A 27,311-nucleotide genomic window follows, 5' to 3' on the forward strand; every position below is an offset into this window, starting at 1 on the left:
TTAAATAATTTATTTATTCATTCATTGAGTGAACACTTATTGAAACAATTACTATGCTCTGGAAATATTGCTAAACAATGGGGTTGAATAAGTTAATGTTCCTGTTTGCTAGAACATTCATCCAAAAGCCTAGGCTGATGTAAAATACTCATAAATCACTGCAAAACAATTGGAGGTAAAACAGAGGAAAAAGAGGATCAAGAAAAGGCTCAATAGAGAAACAGGTCAGAAATGAGGAGAAGCTGAAATTAGACAGTGGTAAGGAGGAGAGGAAGGGATAGGTATGATATATTAGCTGATTGCATGGGGAGGGAGGTACTAGAAATAGCAAATAGAGAACATGCCCATGAATTCTGACTACTAGATATGTGGTGTTGCCATTAATTACCAACAGCAGGAGGAGGACACAGTTATGGAGGAAGACAATGAATTTAGTTTTGGATCTTCCAACTATGAGACTCAAGTGATGATGTCGAGTAGACACTTAACTACGTGTATTGGGTATTCAGGATAGAAACGCAGCTAAAGACACAGATTTCAGGGTTATGAACACGTAAATGGCTCTAGAAACAGAGAATAGGATGGCATTACCCAAGGATATGGTACAGAAGCAAAAAAAGATTAAAATGTTTACCTTTGGAACCTACAGACATTTGCAAGATGGGATGAAAAAGAGAAAAAAAAGTAGGGATATCACAGAAAGTTTCAAGAAGAATGCTAAATGGATAATTATAAGAATATCTAAAAAACGTACAGCTTTTAGATCCATTAGATTGATGTGAATTCACAGGAGCACTTTTAGCTGGAAACCTACATGCCAGGGTTCCAAGCTCAGTTCAACCACCAGCTTAATAACCCTTGGCCATTATCTTACCTCTACAATGAGAATAATCCTTATTTTATCTATCCCTATACAATTGTTTTAAAATTAGTAAAGGGACACAAATAAACTTGGTAAAGAATAAGATTCCAGACAAGAATGAGTCATTATTACATATGCTAATTACATAGGAGGTGGGAAATGGGGGACATTTTGAATCAGTCTCATTTTAGGAGACATTTTGAAGTTTCTTGGTCAGTAGGGAGTAACACACCTAAAATATGCCGTAAGTCGATTATCTATCCTACTCTTAATCATCTCCAGAAAAAGCATCTCTGACTTGTTTTTAAAATCAGTTTCAGTATCTTCCCAACTTGTATCACTTGCTTGGTCTAAGTAAAATATTTCAAGGCAGTTCCACAGATTTGCTTAGAGGGCTCAGATAGAAAAGGGTTTGTTTCCATACACCTTAAATGCTTAGCATTGTGTCTTATACATAGCACGTATTCAATATATCTATTTTAATTTTATTCAATTCAATAGATATTGAGTACCTACTATGTGTAATTAGGATTACTGGTGATTCTACAGACACAGATAAATAGCCTCCATGTAAAGGATAAATTTTCAAGGACAAGGACAAAATCTGCAGCTTTCTCATCTGTAAAATGATAGTGATGACAGAATTTGCTTAAAGGAAGATTTTTGTTTAAGCATCTTTCATTTCGCTTGGCATTTTGCATGTACTGTTCCATTTGTATTTAGCTTCTATTTGAAAGGTAAGTGTGTAAAAAAGCAGGTAGCTCATTTGAGAGGTTTATCTCCTGCTGCCAGTTCCCCACCTGAGGGTCTACCACTGCCTAATAATTTCCACAATAGCCAGGATTAGGTCTCTAGGTCAGGATGTAGAGCAAACGCATTAAAATCTGTTCATCTACTAGGAACTGATTTGCTGCCAACAGCTTTTGCTAGGTAAACAGGAGAAAGAAAACACAAGCAATTATGATTTATTAGATGAATCACTGGGCCAAATTTTACACTCTTTTGCTTCCCTTGGGGCTGAAGAACTGTCTCCAGGTAAAACTTAACTTTAAATGAGTTTTTTTCGGTTCCCTTCAAGAAGTTTCCTCTAGTTGTTTGGAGGCTTTTTCAATTAATTAGCAGTACCTTGTTTATGTTTGGAATCAACCAGAATTGTCAGAACAGAGTTGCTTATGAGGCTTGTGCTGCTTCAGAGGAGTTTATAGGTAATTAACATTTGATAGATTAACAAATAAATGAGAGAATCTCTAAGACAAAAGAACTTGTAATGCAGGTAAACACTTCAGACTTCCCGAGGGAGATGTGTAGAAGTCTCCCACATTTTGGCTCTCAGATCTTAATATTTCTTCTCTTGGACTTCTATTAATCACCAGATTTGAGATATAGCATCAATTCTGAAAATTTCAACTCAACAACAGGGCTGGTTGCAATTTTCCTTATAATTATGTCCATTCAGGCCCACTTGACAAGCACAAGGGTGATATCACTAGTTCAGTTTTCCAGCTACAGTCCCTGGCATTTTGAGCTCAGAATGGGCAATACAGTTTAGTATGTTGATTTTTTTTTTTTTTTTTTTTTTTTTTTTTTTTGCAGCACGCGGCCCTCTCACTGCCGTGGCCTCTCCCGTTGCGGAGCACAGGCTCCGGACGCGCAGGCTCAGCGGCCATGGCTCACGGGCCCAGCCGCTCCACGGCATGTGGGATCTTCCTGGACTGGGGCACGAACCCGTGTCCCCTGCATTGGCAGACGGATTCTCAACCGCTGTGCCACCAGGGAAGCCCTAGTATGTTGATATTTTTGAACATCAAATTTTAAATTCCATTTTATATCTACCTTTCCTCAAAGATAATACATTGCTCACATCATCCTATGAGTCAATCTGGTTGCTAATGATCTAGATTGAAGCCCAATCAATATATGGTCAAGGGCAGCTCGTGAGAGAAAGTTAGAAAAAAACAGCCATGGTGGTTATGAAATGGAATAGAAACTAGAAATGGAAATGGAATAAAACAGGATGTGATTTAAACATGTAGACATTTATCTTGTGCCTATAACATGCAAAACATCATACTGGAAGCCCTGGGTGATATGCTGAATAATAATAACACAATATATTATAACATCATTACATAATAGGCTCTATACTGAGCCCTTTCTTCACATGCTATTGTCATCCATCCCCTCCAACCTCTGAGGTGATAGTATTAACCCCATTTTATAGATGAAGAAACAGTCCCAGAGAAGTTGAGTGACTTGTCAAAAGTCACAGAGCTAGTACCCATCTGAGCTGGGATTCAAATCCAATCTTGTCTGAACCTAAGCCTTTAACAATTGACTATTCCCCCTGGGAACCTGCAGTATTACTAACGAGATAGGCATATAAATGATCACCTATGACACAATGTAAAATTCAGTAAGATCTATATTTTGTCTATCCGTCCATACATCCATCCATGCCATCCCATCCCCTATCTATCTGTCATCTATCTGTCTATCTATCTATCTGTCATCTATCTGTCTATCTATCTATCTATCTATCATTTATCCCTGTGAATAAATTCTTCTCTGTCTTCTGTCCTGGAATGCAGTAGTTCACACAGCCTCTCTGGAAGATGGTCTTGTGAGACTGAGCAATCAGTTGCACTTTATACTAAGTAGCAGCTTCTCAGTGATGCACCCCCTTGAAGTTGCCTTCCTTTTTTGCTTACTTTTCTTTCACCCGCTCTTGCTTCCCTAGGATTGCACTTTTCTAATGAGGAGCTAAAATATAAAGCGTTTGCCTCATGCTCTATACCCTAATGGGTCTGGACTTAGAATTCAAGTCCAGTAAGGAGCCCAGGACATTTAATTTCAACAGAAAAAACAAAGACAAAAACATGGTGACCCCCTCCAGCTGAAGCAGGAGCTGAAAAAAGGATGAAAAAATACATTGCAATCACTTTGACCAAGGATATGACTCTGAGCCGCATCCCAGGACATTCTTAACCCCGGCAGACAAGAGAACTCTGGTTGAAGGAACCCAGAAGCTTTGCTCTGCCTTATGGGTATTTTTCACAGGACTCAGCTGCTAGATGTAAGCTCCTACAGGACAGAAAATACTTCTCAGCCAGGTCACCTTAGGGAAAATTACTTAACTTCTCTGAACCTCAGTTTCCTTGCCTGTAAAATAGATACCAATCTCCACATATCGAAGATTTTTGTGAAAATGAAGGTTCTTAGCATTGCCGTCTGTCCAGGACCTAGGATGATATAGAAATTAATACCTGGAACATGGTTTATTTGCAGTGAAAGAGGGAAAGAGAAAAAAATGTTGGAGGTCATATATGGACAATTAAGTGCTCTAATGTGGAAGTGACTTCTGTCATTTACACTCACAAGTCATTGCCAGAACTATTCACACCCCTACCCCCTTGCTCCCCAGAGAAAACTAAGAACTACAATCTTACCATGTTTCTGAAAGGGAGGAGAATGCAAAATGTTTACAAACGGCACTAACGACTACATCATTGTGCAGTAACCATCACTCACACTTTCTAGTTGACCTTTGTTTTAGCACAATCTAGTTGATTTTTTTCCTTTTACTGGATGTTAGAAGAGACAAGAAACAGTGTGGGAGCAGAGGGATGTGTCTAACAGCCCATGTAGAGTTCCAGTGCAGTATTTAATGGTCATGCCAACCCACCCATTATCATGCTTATTTCACCTGAACGTTTGACACTTATTCCAAAGAGCAGTATGCAGTTGTCGAGTACTTCCTTGTGAATACAGATTGAAAACTCTGCTCAAAAGGAGTCTAAGGAGATTGCTGGTGACCATAATTATACCGCTTTAGTAAGTCCTGAGGGAATGTCTTGGACCTGGCTTCTAACTATATGGGATATGAAAATACACACATTAATGGCTTCTATGCTAGCTGAAGACAAAAAGGACTTGTTTCAGAATGAAAAAATAGTTTTTAGTTTAAAAGAATAATCTGTGATCCTAAAGCCCAGATCTAGTCTTGCTACTTAAAAGCAGGCGACATTTCAAAAGCTGCTTCCTCTTGTGATCTCATTGATTTAAACAGAATTTCTTATACATGAAACCAATTGGGCAGAAGAAACTTTGACAATTGCAACAAAATAGATTTTTTTTTTAAATTTCTTTGGTATACTTTTTGCATAGATAACTAAGTCCATTTGATCTTTGTATGTCTGGAATATTAGCAGGTATATAGTAAAAAATTTTGATTCATTTTTTAATGACAAAGACTTAAAACCAAAGCAGACCTTCCACACATCACCCGGTCCAACACCCCTGTTTTAGAGATGAACAAAGTAAGACTCAGAGAAGTGAAGTCACTGGCTGGACCTCAGAATCTAAGGCAAAACTGAGAAATAAGATCCCTTGCTTCTTGTCTGCTGCTGTAGAGCTCTTACTGTCATTACACCCCACAAATGAATTCCTAAATTACTTTTGTTGGTGTTGGTGTTGGTGGTGATGCCAACTGATGGTGGAGGGGGGCTTTCTAAAGAATAAGGTCTTGAAATCCATATTTTCTAAGAATAAAAAATAGTTTTTTTGAACCAGAAAGTACCATTACATGGCAAGGGAGGTTTGGGGATCAAAGACCAGAGAAGAAAACTGAATTTACTAAAGGCGGTCACAAAGCTTAGATGAATTACTATCTTGCTTTAAATCTAAATTCATCTTGACACAGATTTTCCTACTTTAAAGTTGATTATTTAAGAGGCTCTTACAGAAAATGCTTCCAAGGTGCAGACTAAGTTGTAGTGAAAATCCTAAGGCTGCTCTTTTTAGTTTTAAGGAAGATGCTTCAAGGAAATTAAACAATGTTTTCACAGTATTAAAACTATAATACTAAAGAGATTGATTTTTTAAAAATCCCAATAAGAAAGTAATAAATCAGGGCTTTTTGGAGCACACTACTTTTTTAGAAGTATGACCTTCAGAAATGACCTTTCATTTCCTCCTGCATCCTCTATCCATTTATGGTCTGGCTGATTCAGGTGCTTCTGAGAAATTAGGGTGAAAAAAAAAACCTACCCAAGCACCTGGAAAGTTATGTCACCTTGTAGTTGAGAGAAACCATTTTAGTGTGTCTGTAGACTGTTCTGGCCTTTGGAACATTCATTTAGCAAGGCCAGGTAAACGTGAGAGGGAGTGGGTACCACACAGCTTCTTACCTAATGTGTTGTAACACTATTCTTATCCCTACAACTGTCTAAAAGAATTCTTTTTTTAGACTTTCTATGCTAGTTACCCCAAAATAAATATTCTGTGGTAGTGAGTTCCAAAAACTAATTACATGTCACATAAAAATACCGTGTGTATTTCAAGTTGGCTATACCTCACTCTTTCTTCTTGCATAGATAGTTTACAGATGTTGCTAGGATTTCTGATTGACTAGTTCCTGCTCTTGTGGGTTGCTAAGTTTTATTTTGATTTTTGTTTTCTTTTCTAAACATGGCTGCTATTACTGTTCATATTTGCATTTTGTTTACCTGACTGTCAATATCAGAAATGTACTCTGGAGCTGCTCCTTCCTTTCCTCTCTTGCCCTGTGAAATATCCTTCCCTATGGCTTAAAAACAAACAGAAAAAACAAACAAACAAAAAACCCATTCTATGCTCATCACCCAGATTTTCTTATCTCAAGTCCAGGCTTCCCCTGTGCTCTGAACTTTTTTGAATCCAAATGCCTATTTGACATCTCCATTGGGATGTTTTACGAATGTATCAAATTTATCAAACCAAGAATGAACACTTGATGGGAAGGTCAAAAAGGGGATTCAGCTGAGGTTAGGTAGCACCTGCAAGGGTATACATATAAATCTGGTTCATTTTTGTTGCTCTCTTAAGAATGGACCTCCACGACGGTATTGGTATGTATCTTCATAGTAGAAATGGACAAAAGAATATTTAAAATACTGGTCAGGTGGGTAGGGTGTTATATTTATATTTTGAAAGAGATCAAAGCTAACATTAAAATGTTAGATCTCCGGCAGTAAGCTACATTCTGTTGGGATCTCCATGGAAATTGCTGGTAGGTTATACACACACCCCAGCAAATCTCACCGTAGCTCCTTTGACTCAACAAACACACATTTAGCGTCAGGCACTGTGCAGACCTGGGGGCTATAAATATGAATCACATGAAAATTTATGTCTGCAAAGAGCTCATATTTTGTTTACCACAGGTGTAGTACTATCCCCTAGAAGTTCTGGAAATTTGTGGGCGATTTCTGTTGTCACAGTTTCTATGTGCTGCTAAATGTCCCCAATGATCAAGAATAATCCCATGTCCCACATACTTTCAAATGTCCTGTTGACTGATATAAGTGATCTAAGTTAAAAATATATATATATATATCATTATATGAGCCTGGATTTGAACTCCATTTTATATATTTATATACACACACACATATATATACACGCACATATATACACATATGTAAATATATATAAATATATATACACAAACACGTATACATGTGTATATACATATAAAGTGGTTTTCACATGATTTTTATACATATTGAATTTTCTAGGAATTTAACAACATAAAATTTGATAGACGGTTGTACTTTGTTTTGTTTCAAACTTTAGCAAGATTTGTTCTCCATTCAAAAAATCACAGCACCAAAGCCAGGACTGATCATGGTTTTGAACCCCAGTGTGACACGTGTGCTCCCATCTTTGTTCCTCCTAGTCTGTTCATGGCAATTCTATGTAAAGATGCTAATATAACATTACTTCACTAAGTCTTCTAGTGAAGCTTATTTTATTATAAATTACTTTCTTTTTATTTCTCCTTTATAGTATAGTTATGCCAGTATATTGATTTTTTAAAATTCTGTATGTAGGTAAAATATAGGCGCTCTAAATTTCATTTCAGGAGAGCAAGGGAGTTGTTACAAAGGGTTTTTTTGTTTGTTTGTTTGTTTGTTTTGTGGTACGCGGGCCTCTCACTGTTGTGGCCTCTCTCGTTGTGGAGCACTGTCTCCGGACGTGCAGGCTCAGCGGCCATGGCTCACGGGCCCAGCCGCTCCACGGCATGTGGGATCTTCGCGGACCGGGGCATGAACCTGTGTCCCCTGCATCAGCAGGCGGACTCTCAACCACTGCGCCACCAGGGAAGCCCACAAAGGATTTTTTTAATAAGTGCATGGAAGAAGTCTGATCTGATGGAGAGCTACTGCTCTACAGGGTAAGACACTCAAATACACAGATAATGTTGGCATCTCTGCTCCATAGTAACAACATCAGGGGTAGCCAAGCATCATTAGGTAAGGCGTTGAATAATGCAAACATAATTTTTTACAAAATTACTCTTTCTCTGAAATATACTTTCCAGTCCTCTTTTTTGGGGCCACAAAGGAGAAACTCAGGCTAAAGGAAATACTGCTGGTCAACAAGATGCAAAAGGAAATAATGCTTTTTACAGAAAGCTTTCACAAAAAGGGAACATGCAGGCAGGGGAGCTGAGAGTTGCTTAGAGCAAAACCCAGCTGGCAAGTTAGTGGGTAGGAGAGCAAGAATATTTGAGTGTGTGCTTAGCGCCCCTTTGATAGACACTGCCATAGCTCTCCTTCTAGAACTAAGTGGATAAAACATCTGGCACAGAAAGCCTTCTTCCCTGACCAGTGGAATTTGACAACTGTGGTTTTAACCTAAGAAGTAAAATTAAAGACCAGATTGAAATTAGGAATTGTGCTGACGGTTCATGGGTGATAGAGGCCAGAAAGGTTGCTAGGGTCAGAGGTTCAGGACTGTTGTGGACTGAGTATATGTTAGATTCTCCCCAAAACTTCAGAGTTATCATTCTCTTAAACAAACAAACAAAAAGGCTAGACAGATATACCCAACCACTGGGGGAAGGGAAGGAAACCAAAACAAACAACAACAAAAGGAGGAGGGACACATCAGGCAGTTGTCCAGAGAAAAAACATTTACTACCCCCCCCAGTGCTTCACCCCGCCCCCCAACCCCAAGCCCTAGTGTCTCACATTAATTCAGAGCTTAGCTTTGAGAAGGCCAATGGATGGTTCTAGAGCTCCATGTTGGGACGTTTCAGCCACCAGTTAAAATCTAGTCCTAGACCAGGATGTTCCTAGTCTAGGGAGGCTCCTTGAGCAACCATGAAAGAAATAACTTGGTGATGTGACCACCTCATCTCGCAGAGTAGGTCTCTAATTAGCTACATCAGTGAGCATTCCAGAAAGCCCATGACTATGGCATTAGTCCTAATGACCACACCCCCTCAGTGCTTGCTTACAGGCATATCCTCTGCTCTCACAAAAAGAATCTAGAATTGGGGGCTTCCCTGGTGGCGCAGTGGTTGAGAGTCCGCCTGCCGATGCAGGGGGCACGGGTTCGTGCCCCGGTCCGGGAAGATCCCACGTGCCGCGGAGCGGCTGGGCCCGTGAGCCATGGCCGCTGAGCCTGCGCGTCCGGAGCCTGTGCTCCGCAACGGGAGAGGCCACAACGGTGAGAGGCCCATGTACCGAAAAAAGAATCTAGAATTGTACTTTGCCTCACAATTTTACCTTCTTCCACTTCTTAGATTCAGGATGCCTTGATTTTATCTCCAACAGTGAAACATTCTATTGCTCCTTCAAGGTAATAGTTGGTGGCCATCTCTCCCTCCCATGAGCTTCGTCAGCACTTTGTGTACGTAATTCACTTGGGTCTAGAGCGCCCTACAGTTATCTGTGAGCATAAGGCTAGAAGCTAGTGTTGATATGGAACAGGAACTTTATGGGGTTATCTTGCATGTGTGCATATTATTATCTCTATTTTATAGAAAACTAAAACTCAAGAGACATGTAAATTGCCACACGATCTTTCATCAAGTAAGCAGTGGTCCTGGTATTTGAATTTTGATCCAAAATAACCGAGTTCGTAACCACTGCACAGCAACTTTCTTTATGAGGTCCTGGAAGGCAGGATCTTTTATGTTCCCACGTCACCTAGTGCTTCTCCTTTTGTTATTCTTATTATACATCCAATATCTGCTTTTCCCATTAGGCTATGTGGTCCATGGGGACAGAAATCGTGTCCATGTTTTCCATTCTGTCCCTAGTGCCTAGTGGCATGCCTGGTACAAAGGACTAAATAGCTGTAATGCTTCCAGTTCTTAGAACTACATCTTGGTGTTTACAAAAGGGCATTTGGACTCTTCATGTGTAAGTACAAAGTATCTTTTTTCAATTATTTATAAAATAAAGTCAATCTCAGAAACTACAGAAAGGGAAAGGGAAATCATTCCTATTTAAAGTATTTACTGTGTTCAAGACAATAAAAGGTTTCTCTTTTGATAATGCTGTATCATCGACCATTAGTAGATGCTGTATTATCTAAATATATATCTTCAACCATATACAGACCAGATATCAAAACATTTGTCTACTTATTATTTTGAAACACTTACTATTAAGTATATATATTATTTAATGGAAATTCTAAAATTTAAAAGTTACTGATAATATGTTTAATATGAATTAAATCTTTGAGAGCATATAAAAGGCTAGGAAGAATAAAAGGGTACCCATTTTAATAGCAGAATTATTTATACTAGCCAAAAACTAGAATGATTAAGTCAATTGTGGTGTAGCCACGCAATGGAATACTACACAGCAGTGAAAATGGATGCGCTTTTGTACATCCAACACTGGAGACGATCTCACAGTAGAACCTTAAGTGAAAGCAAACAGATACAAAAAAGTACATAAAGTTCATTTACATAAAGTTCAAATATAAGCAAAACTCATCTCTGGCATTAGAAGTCAGAATATTGATTCCTCTAGCCATAGCCGTAGTGGTGACAGGGAGAAAGCCCAGGAAGCTTCTAGGGTGCTGGTAATGTGGTGTTCTTTGATCTGGGTGCTGGCTCACAAGTGTTCACTTTGAGAAATTCAGACACTTAAGATTTGTGCAATTCTCTATGTGTCCTGTTTTAATAAAGCTTCACTTTTTAAAAAGTTCTCCATGCTATCCATATTGGTGGAGTTATTTTACATAATATACATATATACATACACACATACACATATAGGTATTATCTGTTGTGGTGCATAAGATTAGCATACGTAAGTGTGGACTCCTGTTAATCTACCTTTTCTTTAGTGACTTTGCTATTTATTTACTTATTTATGTTTGTGTATCCCAGGAACTCATTGGAAGACTTCCTAGCCTTCCATTCACTCTTTGTGGGTTGGACACTGATATTCATGCAGTTACTGCAACAACTTCCAAAACACATATGTGGCTTAAATATGGATTTTCCTATCCTTTCATGAATGTCTGATTCATGTCTCAATGCATTCCACACTCTAGTGACATAAAGGAAATAAGACATTGGTCATAGAATAATCTACATACAAATCTTATTAATTTGATTGGTCAAAATCCAAATTAAAGACAAAAAAAGAAGCTAAAAGTTACAGAGATTCCTTCTTTTCCAAATTGTATGTGTAAAATAACTTTTAGCTCTATTTAGTGCTGAACTTCAATTATTTAATATATTTTAGAACCTAATTAACATTATCTCACATTACATTGAATTGAGAACTGAAATATCCCATTTTGATAATAAAAAGTTAGTAAAATGTTAAACTGCACAGTAAAGAATGTGTGTGCATGTGTGATCTTTTCTCTGGTGCCACTTATTCAAAATTTCCTATAGCATTTGCTTAAGTGGGGAATGAGCCTAATGATGTATCATATATTCACTGCATCCAAACTTTATTCTAATTACAATAGTTTTAAGAAAACTGACATCTCCCAACTTATCTTGATTCTAAGAGACCACTTTATTGCTAATGATAATAATAATAATGACGATGATGCTCAGGTTAACTAAGCAAAGATGGTATGAACCATCTGAGATGAAGAGAGACAATAAATAGAATGGATAAAAAAATCATTCAAATAAAAACGGTCCAGAGCTCGTCTCTTCTCCATAAACCCAGCAGGAACTTTCCAGTGTAAAGGGACATCCTAGGAGAAGCACAATCAGCTTGAAAGAGGTCTCCTGTTCCAACCTGACCCCAAATCTCTCCTGGGAGAGGAAGCAAGTCGAGCTTTTCCCCCATCAATCCTCGGGGAGGTCGAGAGACAGGGAGGCGAGAAGCCTCCCCAGGCGCCCGGGACACCGGTGCCCGCGTCCCCGGACCAGGGACTTACCACGAGCGCGCAGCACAGCAACTTGTTCATTGTGGTCCCCGGGAAACCTCAGGCGCTCAGAGGCGGCGGCTGCGGGGTGAGCGCTCCGGTGCGTCTCTGCAGCCCGTGCACTCATCACGTTATATATAGTGTCCCGGCAACAGGAAGTATCGGCTTTGCTTTGATCATTCGTTCCCTATCTGGACCAAAGTTTGCACCTTTCTTTTTTAGGAACCTTGGGCGGGAGCGGGGGAGTGGGGCTGGGGTCCGGGATTAACGCTTTCAGAGCCAGGGCGGAAAGAAACGGCGCGGTGGAGGGGGGGGGGCGGTGGGCGGTGCTGGGACAGGGATGTCTGGCCCCTGGGAGGCGGAAAAAAAAAAAAAAAAAATAGCCACCGGGCTGCGGAACAAGGCGGCTGCTGTCTACGCGCGGCTCTGAGGTTTCCTGACCCCTTCCCGCCAGCGGCCGGCCTCCTGGCAGCCGCGGCCGGCGGTGGGAGGGCTGGGCGCACGCTGGGTAGCTGCTGTGCTGGGCTTCTCCACCCCGAGAGTCAGATTCAGCCAAGATCCGGGCGCAGCCTGCAGTGCCTCCCAGACACCGTATTCCACTCTTGTCTGATCCCCTTCTCAGCGGTTTCTGAGCCCTCCAATAACAAGCCTTCTTATTCACGCACTGCACTGTCTCAGAGCACTGCTCTGGGAGTTTGCAGTCATTAATCCCCAAGGTTGCATAGACATGTAGAAGAAACTCCTCTAACTTGTCTGGTCCTAAAGCCCATGCTTTTTCCTCTTCACCGTTTGTTGCCTGGAGTAGTTAGAGCCAGAGATAATCAGTCCGGGAAAACTTCCTGCCTAGGGCAGGAAACACCTTGCAAGCTGTGGGATACACTCGCAGCTGTTTTCTTCATCAACACCATCATCATCAAAGGGTCATTGGTACCTTCTTGTCCTACCTACTGAACTTCTGGAGTTGCCTCTTCGAGGTCTTTCCACCGCCCCCAAGCTGTTGGCGGAAGTCTGGTGCTTTTCCTGAAGTGTTCTTGTCTCCCCCATCCACTCCCACCAGCTGCTTATCTGAAAGTTGGACCTGATGACGTCTAAAGTGTAGACCCATTTTGAGGGCTTGCAGTTTACTGATTTGCTCTCAGGTTGCTACCAGAACTCTTTGCTTGCGGATGCTGAAAAAACACTGCAGAGCCAGTCTCCCCAACAGGGCCAAGTGTTCAGTTCTGTCTCCTGAGAAGGTCAATTTCTGCTTTTCACCAGAATTCAAGGAGAGGAAGGTGAAGAGAATCAGAAGAGTGGCCCCAGGGGCAAGTATTACCAGCAGGGGTCAGAGTATCTGCCCTTTCAAACCCACATCTTTCCACCAGGAGGTCCAAGTGGATCCATACACAAGAGTAGAAAATATTTAGAGGGAAAGAATTCAGCTCTTCTGCTCTGACTGTGAATTACAGAAGACAGAAGGTCTTATTCAGCTTTCTCTCTCCAGAGCATGGTGGTTTTTTAAGTGAACTAGTGAAAGAATGACGGTCAGGGAGTGGGGAGTCATACAAAGTGGTATGACTCTAGACCTGCCCCTCAGCTTTTTTTTTTTTTAAAGATAGATTTTATTCATTTTTTAAAATTTTATTTATTTTTATTTTTGGTTGTGTTGGGTCTTTGTTGCTGCACAGGGACTTTCTCTAGATGCAGCGAACGGGGGCTACTCTTCATTGCGGTGCGCGGGCTTCTCATTGCGGTGGCTTCTCTTGTGGAGCACGGGCTCTAGGCATGTGGGCTCAGCAGTTGTGACTTGCGGACTCTAGAGCGCAGGCTCAGTAGTTGTGACGCACAGGCTTAGTTGCTCCGAGGCATGTGGGATCTTCCCGGACCAGGCCTCGAACCCGTGTCCCCTGCATTGGCAGGCAGATTCTTAACCAGTGTGCCACCAGGGGAGCCCTGCCCCTCAGCTTTTGAACTTGAGTTTGACACCTATAATCTGAGGTACTAGCACCTAGACTGACCATGGGACTCAAGTAAATTTGAGTGTTAGTAGTTAAGCACTATATAAATGGCAGTATTACTGTCTTTCTCAGGATAATGTTTGTCTGGGATACTATCTGAAGGCGTTTTCCTTGAACTGTCAGATAACGCTAATGTGCAGGAGTCAAGCCTTGGAGAAAACTGCTCAAGGATTGAATCCCGCAGTGTTAACCCTGGGAAAGTTTTATGACTGCCTAAGCCTCAGTTTGCTCATCTGTAAGATAAAAATAGTATTGCTATTACAGAAATGTGGGAAGGAGCAAATGAAAGCATTTTAAAAAGTATTCCATAAATGAGATTAATCACTAATTGTGAGCGCTAAATAAAGGAATGCATGTAAGATAACTCAGCACAGTGCCTGGGCCATAGGAAATATTTACTAAATTACAGCGCTGATTATTCTCGGGGAGTAAGTAAGATACCAGGCTTTGGAGCCAGACTGACTCCTATACTTGAGCCCCACATCTACTACATCCTGCCTCTATGACCCCGGGCAAGTTTTAACTAACTTATTTGTGTTTCTGTTTGGTGTCTTAATCAGTATAGTGAGGATAAAAATATACCGCCCTCAGAGGGTTATGAGGGTTATTATGAGGATTAAATTGGATAAAACATGTAAATCACTCAACATAGTGTTTAGCACGTAGTAAGTGCTCGCTAACTCTAGCTATTGTTATCATTCTTATTCGAGGTGCTCGTAGAGACATTTATAGAAGCACAAGGTAAGTCGGGACTACAAGCTCCTGAGGGCAGGAATCATATATTTTCCTATGATATTCCTTGAAACTTTGAGCTCAACGTCTGGCCTCCCTGTAACTATTTGATAAATAATAGTAATAGTGGTGGTGGTGGTGTGTGTATGTGTGTGAGTGTGTGTGTGTGTGTGTGTGAGAGAGAGAGAGAGAGAGAGAGTGGGAGGGAGTGTAATTCACTGTCATCTTGAGAAAAGCCGGGGCACCATTTGTCTAGAGTCACAAGATAGTCTGTGTATTGACTCTACATGTCGGGGCCTGTGTATTGACTGCATGTCGGGGCCTGACCATGGGCTGTTTATTAATCACCCACTGCCAGGAAACAGACACTCTGAGTTATCCGTCACGTCGTTTGTTATATTCTTGGAGCAATCTGGCCAGTCCCCCTGGCTCTTCCCATGTGACCCACTACAGTGAGTAGCAGGCCCTGAACACTCAGAAGCTGGAGTTCACCTTACGCCTGGATTGGAAGGGACCCGGGCATTCGGGACTGAATCCAAGTGGAAACGTCTGAACATTCACTTGGCAGACAGACTACATCCATCTTCCTGTGACAGATCCTTCACTGGCAGGGGCCATTGAACAGAGTGTCCCGTAAATGTAACCTTCTGTTTCTGGGCACCAGAGACGTGTGATGTTGACTTTCTAGGTGACACCTAATCAGATGACCCTCATCTTCTCTTCCCTGAACTCTTGAGTTTGACCCCATGTTGAACACATTTTCACTGCACGTGTTTCTGATGGCCCTTGCTTCGGTTTCAGCCATTTGTATGGCTTAAAGAAATGGTGCCTGAATATTGGGAAGCCCAGGAGGAAAACACTTCCACTCTTTAGCACAGCAGCAAAGCACCTGATACAGGAGGCCATTTATAATCATCATTATAACAGAAATGCCTGAAACGCAGGACAGGGATTGATTTAGGTCCTTTGGGAGACCAGGCACACAGTGGGCTCTGAAGTGACTGATTGAATGTCTAGAACATATTACACCTGAGCTCCCACACCTGAAAACTGGAAATACGAGTTCTGAGGTTACGTAGAGGAAAGGTTATTAACTAGAAGAACAAGAACATATTCCTTGTTATTTCATTGTTAGTAAATCTTTTTCTGATCTTGTAGGAGAAGGAACAGAAAGAAAAGAGGAGAAATATGCAGTTAGCCTATTGATTTTCTTTTATTAATGTTTGCCCATTTCTTCATTAACAAACACAATTTTAACTATTAATATTCTACACAAAGCTATTTGACTTTCAAGGTGTTATAGACTCTGTACAGAAATGGACATGTACTTGCTTTAAAAATAACGTGCAGAAAGGCAAGCACTTTCTGCTTGAGTAAGTCACCCATTGTTTAAGGATCTGGAAGTGTTGCCAGGGGTCAGTAAGGGCTAGTTATGGTTTCCCACTCAAGCGTAGTGTGACTTCAACATTGTCAGTCATTCGTTAAAATAACGCTTTCGTTGAAAGCTGATATTAATCGAACAATCACACAAATATAAATACATGGAAAGAAATAAGTTACAGTTGGAGCAACTGAGCCAGTATGATTTTAAGCCACATCTCATGTATATTAACTAGTAGTGAGAAGATAGCCCTTGGGCAGGAAGGACAGGGTGTCAGCAGACCTCGAGGTGAGAGGAAGAGAGTTGTAATTTCCAGCAACTAGGAGAAGCCCAGTAAGGCTGGTACACAGAGAGCAAGGTGCTGCCTGGGCTGGAAGAGGCTGCAGAGACGAGTGGACAGTGGTGAGGCTGCAAAGTGTAATTGATTCTAGTCTTTCTCCAAAAAACCATAGCAAGCGCTGGAGGGTTTAAGCACGGGAGTGACATGATCATTATAGCTTCTGTGGGATAGAAATTCTCTGACCTTCATCCTGTCAGCCTCAGGGTCATAGGTCCAAACGTAGTCATGCAAGAGAAAGCCCTCTTAAACTAAAAATCACAGCATAAATTGAAAAGTATTTTTATTAGCTTAACTAAGTTTAAGCTTTTTTAAATGCCTGCATATGGTAAAAATTCAAATAGTATTAACACATATACGGTGGAGGGTAAATTTCCATTTTGCTTCAGACCCCCACTGCCCATTTACAGAAGCTTCTACTATTAATGATTTTTGTATGATTGTTCAGATCATGTACAAATACACGTTTATGGATAGATATCCCGTTGTTTCGTGCAGAAAGGAGCATCCACTACAGTGTTCCAAAGGTTGCTTCTCCCCTTGACCCTGTTCCTGTTCCATACCAGCACTGTGTCTGAGGGCTTCAAAAGAGAGAACTTAATACATGGAACTGGTTACACAGGTTATAGAATCGCTGAGAAGTCAAACAGAGGATGATGAGGCAACCAAGACGTGAGCAACAGCGTAAAGCTATTACCTCCCTACTGTGGTGGGTCAAAGGGAAGAGTTGGGGGCTTGTCTCACCAGAAGGAAGCCGGAGCCGCAGTGGCTCTGTCCAGTGGGATCTGAGCTCTATAGAGACAGAGTTGCAGTAAGAAATACTGCCCCTCAAATATCTTTCAAGAGCTTTCCATTGGCCAAGCACAGGCAGGTACCCGCAGACATGGGATGCAGCATGAGCTGGTGGGCTCTCCCATGATACAGAGAAGAACAGGGGAATGATTTGTGAGGGTAAACCAACCGAGGATGGGCACAGACATATATACAAATGTCCCATTCTTTTTCACTGTAGTACAATACTCTAGCGTATGACTACATCGTAATTTACTTAACTAGTGCTCTACTGATGGACAATTCAGCTGCTTCCAGTATTTTTCTATTACAAACCATGTGGCAGTGAGTATTATTATGTGTCCATCTTTGCACATTCAGGTGAGTGGACTTTTTAAGGATAAACTCTTTGAAATGTAATCGGGACCTTTGTCCCAATTTTTTGGTATATGTATTTTACATTTTGTGTATGTATTTTACATTTTGATAGGTATTGGCAGACTGTCTCCCAAATACCTTACTATTCTTAGTATTAATCTTACCACTTTGTGTGTGTGTGCGGGAGGGATAACTTACAATAAGTGAATACTACTCCCTGTAACCCATGTCACATAGCATTGGAAGGAGCACTTCATTCTTTAAGCGGGAAGGCTGGTCTTTCAAGCTCTATAAAGAAAGCTGCCTCATTTATGATTCAGGGCTTAGCAACTTCTGTCAGCCCACCAGGAGAAGTGGAGGGTGGGAAATTTGTCTTAGCTTGTCTTAGTATATCAAAATACCATAGATTGGGTGGCTTAAAGTCCAGTGGTCCCCGAACTTTTTGGCAACAGGGACCAGTTTCGTGGAAGACAATTTTTCCATGGACGGGATGGGGCAGGTGGTGCAGGCGGGAACGCGAGCGGTGGGGAGCGATGGGGAGCAGTGGGGAGTGGATGGGAGCAATGGGGAGCGATGGGGAGTGGCAGATGAAGCTTCGCTCACTCGCCCACCGCTCACCTCCTGCTGTGCGGCCCGGTTCCTAACAGGCCGCAGACTGGTACCCGCCTGCAGCCCCGGGGGTTGGGGACCCCTGGCTTAAACAGCAGACATGTATTTTCTCAGAGTTTTGGAGGCCAGAAGTTTGATATTGGGGTATCAGCTTCTGGTGAGTCCTCTTTTTCTGGCTTGTAGGTGGCCACTATCTCGCCGTGTGCTAGCATGACCTCTTCTTTGTGTGTGTTCAGAGAGAGATATCTCTCTCTTCCTCTTCTTAGCAGTTCTATAGAATACCACCCTTATGACCTCATTTAACCTTATTTAACTCCTAAGTGCCCTATCTCCAAATATAGTTTGCATCGGGGGTTAGGACTTCAACAAAGGAATTTGGGGAAACACAATTCAATCCATAGCAGCATAGTTCTATTCCCCTCTGTTAGGATTTATAGTCCCATGATTAATTTTCAAGGGAATTTAGACTTCCGCAATACTTGCTAGAGTGCACACTAAATATTATGAATACAGAACTGTAAAGTCACACTTTTTCTCTCCCTCAAATTTCTTTTTCCTCCTTTTCTGGATTCTCTTTTCCCCCTTCAGTCTAAGAAAATAACCTCCACAGTTCAGGCAGTTTCTCTTTATGATTATATTTCCTTCCAAAATGCATCACCCATTCTCAGATTCTGCTTTCATGAGGTTGGCAAGCTACTAGCAGGGGGAAAATCTTGTACATTCTTTGATAAAGGTTCTTAATAGTAGAGCTCAATTACGTTAAATAGCATAGTATATACCCTGCCTGCTTGAACAGAGGAGAACATATATCAAGCCTTTCCGCGCATGCAAAACCCATCACAATTTTCTGTTTGAAATTTCTGTCAAGACAGTGCCAAATTCATGTTAATTCTGGGTGGGGAAGTTTGGAAAAAGAAAAAAAAAAATCTCAATAGACCGAAACATGGTGTCTGTCATTCCTCTGCAGCCAGAAGAAGAAACTTAACTCCTTGCTTATAAACACTTTGACCTTGTCTGCCAATAGCTCCAGTCACTTCAGCCGGGGTTTTCTGAAACTTAGATACCCATCTAGTGTCTACTCAGTCCCAGGAAATGGGTTCCTTAATTAAACAGGGATGCATATCCCAAACAACCACTCACCTGAAGGCTTCTGAACAAATATATCTGATATCTGCATATCAGAAGAGTGTTAGAAAATACTGCCTGCCTACTCAGAGTTTCCTCTTCAAAAGTCCTTCGGGAAATTTGGTCATCTCTAGTGTCAATTCAAAGATTCTCCCCCTCCCCACAACCCTCGTGCAATTTGTCTGCACCTGGCTAATGAAAATATGATAGATAAGAATTCTTAGAACCATTTTCTTAGTAGTCACTTAGGTGCTTCTACCTGGGAAAGTCCCTCCTTTAACTGAAACAAACCTTTAGAAAAAAAAGTTTTGATGTGATAATTTTCAGAAAAACTAGCCTGCGAGAGAGAATTGCTTTCTGAAACAAGAGTTTGCCTAGAAAAGACTTAGCCTAAAGGAGCATCTGTAGGTGAATATTAGGCTTAAGAGGGAGATGAGGTTATTTAATATTCAGCTGAAGGGGCACTATTAACATAACCAGTATCAGTACACAAAAAGTACTTTATCATTTATTTATTCAACAAATAAATGATAAAGTACTTAGTACCTAGTAAGTGCCAGACACTGCACCCCCGATATAGACAGAAATAGTTACCACACTTCAGAAGCTTTCAGTCAGGTTGAGGAGAGAGAGTAATGAAATAAATCAGGAAATAAACGCTTTGGATGGTGATAAGCCAGTTTCAGAGAGTGATAAGAGGGTTGAAGTCCATAATTCAAGTTAGTGTAATGGTGCGTGCCTACTTTAGCTGTTTCTTTTTTTATAGATTTTTAAAAATATTTATTTATTTGGTTGTGCCGGGTCTTAGTTGCGGCTCGCAGGCTCCTCAGTTGCGGCATGTGGGCCCCTTGGTTATGGCATGCAAACTCTTAGTTGCGGCATGCAAGTGGGATCTAGTTCCCTGACCAGGGATCAAACCCAGGCCCCCTGTGTCAGGAGAACGGAGTCTTATCCACTGTGCCACCAAGGAAGTTCCTAGCTGAGTTTCTTAGGGAAAGGCTCTCTAAAGAAGCAACTTGTGATCAGACAATGGAATGATGAGGGCATTGCATATTCTGGGAGGTGGAACCAAAGCCCTCCAGGTAGAGCAAAGAGCAAGTGTGGTAACGCGGGTGAGAAATGTCAGTGGGCTAAAGCTAAGGGAATGAGAGGGAGATTTAAACCATATGATGTGCTCAGAGAGGTGGGCAGGGCCAGACCATGCAGTGTCTGGTGGCGTAGCAACAATGCCTCCATCAGGCAAACAAGTATTCCTAGAATCAGTGGTAGAATACAGGACAGTTCAGGGATCAAATCTAGGGCATTGATACTAAAAATATTTTATTTCTAAATATTTTGTTGTTTTTGATGTTATTGTAAAGGGGATTTCTTTCTTAGTTTCTCTTTCAGATAGTTCATTGTTAGTATATAGAAATGCAACTGATTTTGTGAGCTGATTTTATATCCTGAAACTTTACTGAATTTATTAGTTCTAACAGCTATTTGGTGGCGTCTTTAGGGTTTTCTGTATATAAGATCATGCCATCTGCAAACGGATCGTTTTACTTCTTCCTTTCCAATTTGAATGCCTTTTATGTATTTATTTATTTACTTTGGACTAACTGTTGTGTCTAGGACTTCCAGTACTATGTTAAATAGAAGTGGTGAGAGTGGACATCCTTGTCTTGTTTCTGATCTTAGAGAAAATGCTTTTAACCTTTCACTGTTAAGCATAACAACTGATATCAAAGAGACACAAATGATCGTAAGAGGCTACTATGAACAACTGTATGCTAACACACTGAAACAGTTTGAAGAAATGGAAAACTTCTTAGAAACACAACCCCATCAAGACTAAAATCAGGAAGAAATAGAAAATCTGAACATACCAATTACCAGTAAGGAGATTAAATCAGGAATCAAAAATCTCCCAACAAATAAAAACCCAGGACTAGATGGCTTCACAGGTTAATTCTACGAAATATTTAAAGAAAAATTTTACCCGTCCTTCTCAAACACTTCCAAAAAATTGAAGAGAAAGGAACACTTTGAAACTCATTTTATGAGGCTAGCATTACCCTGCTATCAAAGCCAGGCAACATTACAAGGAAAGAAAATTACAGGTCAATATCCCTGATGCGTGTGGATGCAAAAATCCTCAACAAAATGCTAGCGCACCAAATTCAATGGCACATTAAAAGGACTCAACATGATTAAGTGGGATTTATCCCTGGGATGGAAGGATTGTTCAACACATGGAAATCAATAAATGTGACACAGGGCATGAACAGAATGAGAGATAAAAATTATATGATCATTTCAATAGAGGCAGAAAAAACGTTTGACAAAAATTCAACATCCTTTCATAATAAGAGCTCTCAGCATATTAGGTATAGAAAGAACGTACTTCAACATGATAAACGTCACATACAACAAGCCTAGAGCTAACATACTCACTGATCCTAAAAATAAAGGACAGAGAATTGGCTCTATTCTGTATTCCTGCAGGGTGTAGAGGATGTTAAAATATTTTAGCCAGATGTTCCTCCACATATTTTTTCATTACTACACCCAAAGGAGAAAATTTTAAGTCAATTTAACTTGAGAGAAATTAAATACTAAGGCATAAGATGTTTTCAGGTAGGGTTGTGCTTTGGAAGAACGTGAAACCCTCGCAATATTTCAAGCTTTTTTACCCCTCCCCAAACAAACAAATTTTGCCCGGTTGCGGAATATATGTCTCCCACTGAGAATGCATGCTTTAGCCAATCCCGTGACTTAAATACCTATGATTTCACCCATGGGAGCCCATTTTACCACGATTATGCTAAGGAAGGAAGTCTTTGGTATTGCTGGAAGATGGACAGCGCTGAATTCCTGGAATGTGGACCTTCTGTTGAAATGCTAATTCACCCTCTGGAAAGTGGGAATCCTGGTTAAATCAACTGTCTACATGTACAGGATAGATTAACATGACTACTGTGTATGTAACATCACACTGTGCCAAAATATTTGAAAATAAATTTCAGACATACTAACAGGCACTCAGAGCAAGGGAGTGGCAGAGTAAAGAGTTGTGTACAGGGAATAGTTTAGACTGTGATAGAAGAGAAAGGATGGGATCTGGCTCTGGAGGAATGTAAACAATGTGTAAATGAAAAGCAGTTTCATTTACAAATTCTGTCACTACAGTTCCTCCTCTAGTACGTGAAATGGCCTTTGAAGGTTCGTATTTCTGTAGGTACCACGTGGCAGTCAATAAGAATTATGTAGTCAATAGAACCTGAGAACAGTCAAGGTCACCTTTTGGGTCCTGGTAGGAAGGACATTATCTGTGTTATGATTTTTTTCTCTTAAAAGACGTGTCGCTTCTGCTGGGGGGAGTTCCAGTAGAGGCACAGACATACTTACACTTCTAAACCAGACCATTTGAAAGGATTTTGCACAGTGGGACCAAAAGCTGGTCCTAGACATCATGACTTAGTGGTTCTAACCCCAGTCACTGTGCAGCAAGAGAAAGCCTTTTTGGCAGGAGAAAGCCTCATGACTGGGGCTTTCAAGTTCGTAAGAGCTGTGGGTCTTCTGGCCAAAAAAAAACGTATGTAAGTTCACATAAATTTTGTATTCACTTTCAGAAGGTTCATGACCTATGACTCCAGGAGGGAAACTGATTTGGAATATGATGAAACATTTTGTAGCACCGTTTTAAAGAGATGTTTGTACCTTGGTTAGTAATATTATTGTTGTATCATCATTTGTCATGTTTCAATATTTATATTTCCTGGGTTCTCGTCTGGGTTACCCATCCTGAATTTTCAATGTTACATAAATGAGGGTTGTTTTCTCCTCACTAGTGCATCATTGTACTAACTGAGTCTATAAATGGGCTTACCCTTTGACACTGTGTACTCCCAGCACAGCTCAGATCTCAGGGCAGCAGGTGTGGGATGTGTGATTGAGTCATTCAAGGATCTCAAAGAAATATTTGTTAGAGGGAGCAGCAAACAGTGACTGATTCAGTAGCTCCTTGGGTTCCAAACAACCTGGTACTTACCACAGTTTACATTTGAAGGAAGCTCTGCTGCTTCTTTAGTGGTTGTTAGATGTTGGGGAGATGAATGGAACACAAAAGCAGAAGTCCCAAGGGGCAGGCACAGTGGGAAGTGTGGAAGAGGGGGTTTTTGTGGCCTTCCTTTCAAGCTCAAGTAAGATAAGGTTTAGGTAGCTTAGAATAAAGATCAGTTTAGCAGCAAAAGTAGTCAAGTCATTTGGGGCACTTTTACATGAAACACAATAGAGCAGAGTGTGGCCCCGGTTCTGAGGCTGGACTCTCTGCATCTGAATCTTTGCTGCCTTGCTCTGTGTCCTTACATTTCTCTGGGTCTTAGTTTCTCCATCTATACGGTGGAGAAGCTAATAACAGTATTCATTTCTTAAGATTGTTCTGAGTATTAAACGGGAATATATATGTGAGACACCTGGAACAATGCCTGGCAGGCAGTAAGCTCTCTGCAAACATCAACACTTCTCTGTAATCAAATTCACCAAGGTATTACTTTAGAATGATTGTACCTGTGCTGCGTGGACACGGCTGTCTAGGCCATCGTAAGGAGAGATTTTATAGTTTCAAAGACTGTTCATGCTACAGTTACTACCTATTTAAAAGTATAAACTAGATTTTTTTTTTTTTTTTTTGCGGTACGTGGGCCTCTCACTGTTGTGGCCTCTCCCGTTGCGGAGCACAGGCTCCGGACGCGCAGGCTCAGCGGCCATGGCTCACGGGCCCAGCCGCTCCGCGGCATGTGGGATCTTCCCGGACCGGGGCACGAACCCGTGTCCCCTGCATCGGCAGGCGGACTCTCAACCACTGCGCCACCAGGGAAGCCCCTTACTGGAAATGTTTAATACTTTTTTTTTTTTTTTTTTTGCGGTACGCGGGCCTCTCACTGTTGTGGCGTCTCCCGTTGCGGAGCACAGGCTCCGGACGCGCAGGCTCAGCGGCCATGGCTCACGGGCCCAGCCGCTCCGCGGCATGTGGGATCTTCCCGGACTGGGGCACGAACCCGCGTCCCCTGCATCGGCAGGTGGACTCTCAACCACTGCGCCACTAGGGAAGCCCTAAACTAGATATTTAAAGCAGAAAATCTCCCCCAGCAACCATGGCAGTCAAATCAGCTGAGGCATATGCATCCAGGAGTGCCTGCAAAGGGTTCAATCCTGTGCAAGCACTGAGGAAACCTATGGGAAGTGGATGTCCAGGTGTCTTCCTTGCCTTCTGGGAGTTTATCACCTGGTCTCTTAATCAGAGCTTGGCTTCCACTATTACACACGCTTTAAAAAAATTACAGCAAAGAAGTGGTACAGGAGGTCAGAAGGCATAATGATACGAATATGGTATGAAGTCTTTAGGAGTTGAGGGGGTAGGAAGGATACATTTGAAATGGGATTGATGGTGTGTGTGGGGATGGGGCGGGAGGCTACCTGAAAAGGCTTCCTGAAAGAGAAGAGCTTTGAAAAATAAGCAGGCTTCTTAAAAATTATGATTTATTTATTTAGGCTGCGCTGGGTCTTAGTTGTGGCATGCGGGCTTAGTTGCAGCACGCATGCGGGATCTAGTTCCCCAATGAGGGATTGAATCTGGGGTCCCTGCATTGGGAGCGTGGAGTCCCACCCACTGGGCCACCAGGGAGGTCCTGAAAAATGAGCAGGCTTTTAAGAGGCAGATATGAGAAGGAAATGGATTCCAGGCAGGAAAAACTAGGCTCCTGGAGGCCCAGACATGGGCAGGGGTGGGGTGTGTTGGTGGTGGTGATGGAAGAATGGGTAGTGCAGGGTGCATGGTCCCAGCAGAGGGAACGTGAGAGGCGCAGGTACAGAGGACCTTGTCTTTGTGCTAAAGCAGCAGAGAAGGAAGAGGCTGAGGAAGTGTGGATGACTTTGAATGCCGGGTGCTACTGTTGTTTTATGGGCAATGGAAGCTCAAAGGGTATTTGAGCATGATCAAAACTGTGCTTAAGAGATCATTTGTAAACCACTTTATTCTTTTTTTTTCCCTCTTTTTTTTTTTCACTTTATTCTTTTTGAAGTACTTTTTCCATACCTTATTTCACTGAGTCCTTAAAGCAAGACAGTGCAAAATGTAAAGGAGCCATTCTTTGCCTCATTTTTGCCTCATATTTTTCTAGCCACACCATATACATTGCCAATAAAGCAGAAAGATCAAAAGATTATCCTGTTTGCTCCCAGAGAAGGATTAGGAGGAAGGGGATGGGAAAATATGGACCCCCTCTGAACCACTCTGCAAAGCTACTTGTCTGGAAACAAAATCTGCTTTCCATTCCAAACTGCATCAGAAGTTTAAATAAGAATGATATTCTTATTCCTAAAGTATATCTATATTGTCATGCTAACTTTAAATATACCCTCTTATTTTATCATTTAAGCCATAAGACACAATCCAACATTTGTACGGTTCTTTTTTAAATTTTTGTTTGTTTATTTATTTATTTATGGCCCCGAGACTTGTGGGATCTTCGTTCCCCGACCAGGGATTGAACCTAGCCCTCAGCAGTGAGAGCAAGGAGTCCTAACCACTGGACCGCCAGGGAAGTCCCTGTACAGTTCTTTTAAATCAACAGGATATCATGAGATCATTTAATCATTTAACCTTTGACCAATAACTGACAGGTAGGTAAGTTAAGGATTTCTATTAGAAAATTAGAAAAATTAGGAAAGTAGCACTCAGAGAGGACCAGAGACCAGTCCCAGGTGGCAAAGTTAGCAAGAAATAGACTTGAAATTAAAGCAAGAGCTTGAACTCTAGATTCACAACTTCCATGCTCCATTATATTTTGCTAGCTGTTTCTGCTTAACTGAATTCAAGCTATTATCCATCATTTGATAGTAAGCTTCTATAGGTTAAAGGGTATTTTCAACTCTCATCAGAACTGTTCCTTGTCTGATTATTTGAGGCCTGTGGGCAGGTACCAAGATGGAAGGTTATAAGTGGCTCATCTGATACAGGAGCTGGCTCTGTCTGCACGATGCAAAAACTGGTGAACAGCATTATAAGACCCCGCCATGGCTGACTTGACTATGAGACATGTTGCACTATGTTGATTTTTTTGGTCTGCCTTCCTCTCCTCCCTTCTTCCACTCGCTTCACTCCCGGGCTGGAGGAGCAGAGAGAGCCTAACACAGGCACTCTACCTTTTCTGGCTGGCTATCCATCTGCGTCAACGTGGTGTTGGCTTTGGCGCCTAGGCGGTTGGACTCGAGACCATTTTTGGGCAGCTGGGATGATTCCTTTCTAATGGCTTCTTGACCTGCGAAACCAGGAAAAGATTATTTTTGCTTAGAGAGACCTCAAAATTTCAGTGGGGGGTTTGGTTTTGGACATTTTTTAATGCCCTGCTTAGTTCTCAAGTAATGAAAAAAGCTAAAGCATTTTCAGAGAAGTGACTTTGCAGGTTGGCATGTCAATGCATGGGCCTACAGCTGATCTCATGCTCTCCGAGGCACACCTGTCTGAAGGAAGCAGGCAGATTGATCCCCCCACCCCTGCTGTTTTGCATTACCTAAAAGGCAGCCCTTCCACGGAGCAGTGGTGGATGTAAACTCTGGCACCCATGAAAAAGTGTTGAGAAACATCTGCAGTCTCTTTAAAACCTTATAAAGTTAACAGCTTTCCATGGAGAGGGACTGCTGGAACAGCACATGCAAATCAAACTGGATGAGTAACCACCTATGGTAGAGATTAACTAGTGTGATGGAGAAAGCCCAAGATGAGGACTAACCTGCTTATTCCATGGGATGTTCCCTGTGCTCCAAGGAGCGGTAATCGTCTCTGAATCTATTGCCAGTTAACACTCAAAAGAAGTTCTGTTGAGTGAATAGATGGATGCCTAATGTATCTATCACCAGGGCTTTTTTTTTTTTTTTTTTTTTTTTTTTTTTTTTTGT

General features: G+C 41.5%; 2 protein-coding genes across 3 annotated transcripts in view; one reads left to right on the forward strand and one right to left on the reverse strand.

Annotated features, from left to right (window-relative positions):
• TNFRSF11B (TNF receptor superfamily member 11b) overlaps positions 1-12,646 on the reverse strand; it is a 29,374-nt gene extending 16,728 nt beyond the window's left edge. Inside the window, exon 1 of the mRNA XM_059995096.1 lies at positions 12,053-12,646. Coding sequence (XP_059851079.1) covers positions 12,053-12,082 — 30 coding nt within the window. The 5' untranslated portion in view covers positions 12,083-12,646. The remainder of the gene's footprint in view (positions 1-12,052) is intronic.
• Positions 1-27,311, forward strand: part of COLEC10 (collectin subfamily member 10) — a 170,933-nt gene that overhangs the window by 13,656 nt on the left and 129,966 nt on the right. The gene's annotated exons all lie outside the window — the stretch shown is intronic.

Source organism: Delphinus delphis, chromosome 17 (assembly GCF_949987515.2).
Source record: "Delphinus delphis chromosome 17, mDelDel1.2, whole genome shotgun sequence".
Lineage (NCBI taxonomy): Eukaryota > Metazoa > Chordata > Mammalia > Artiodactyla > Delphinidae > Delphinus > Delphinus delphis.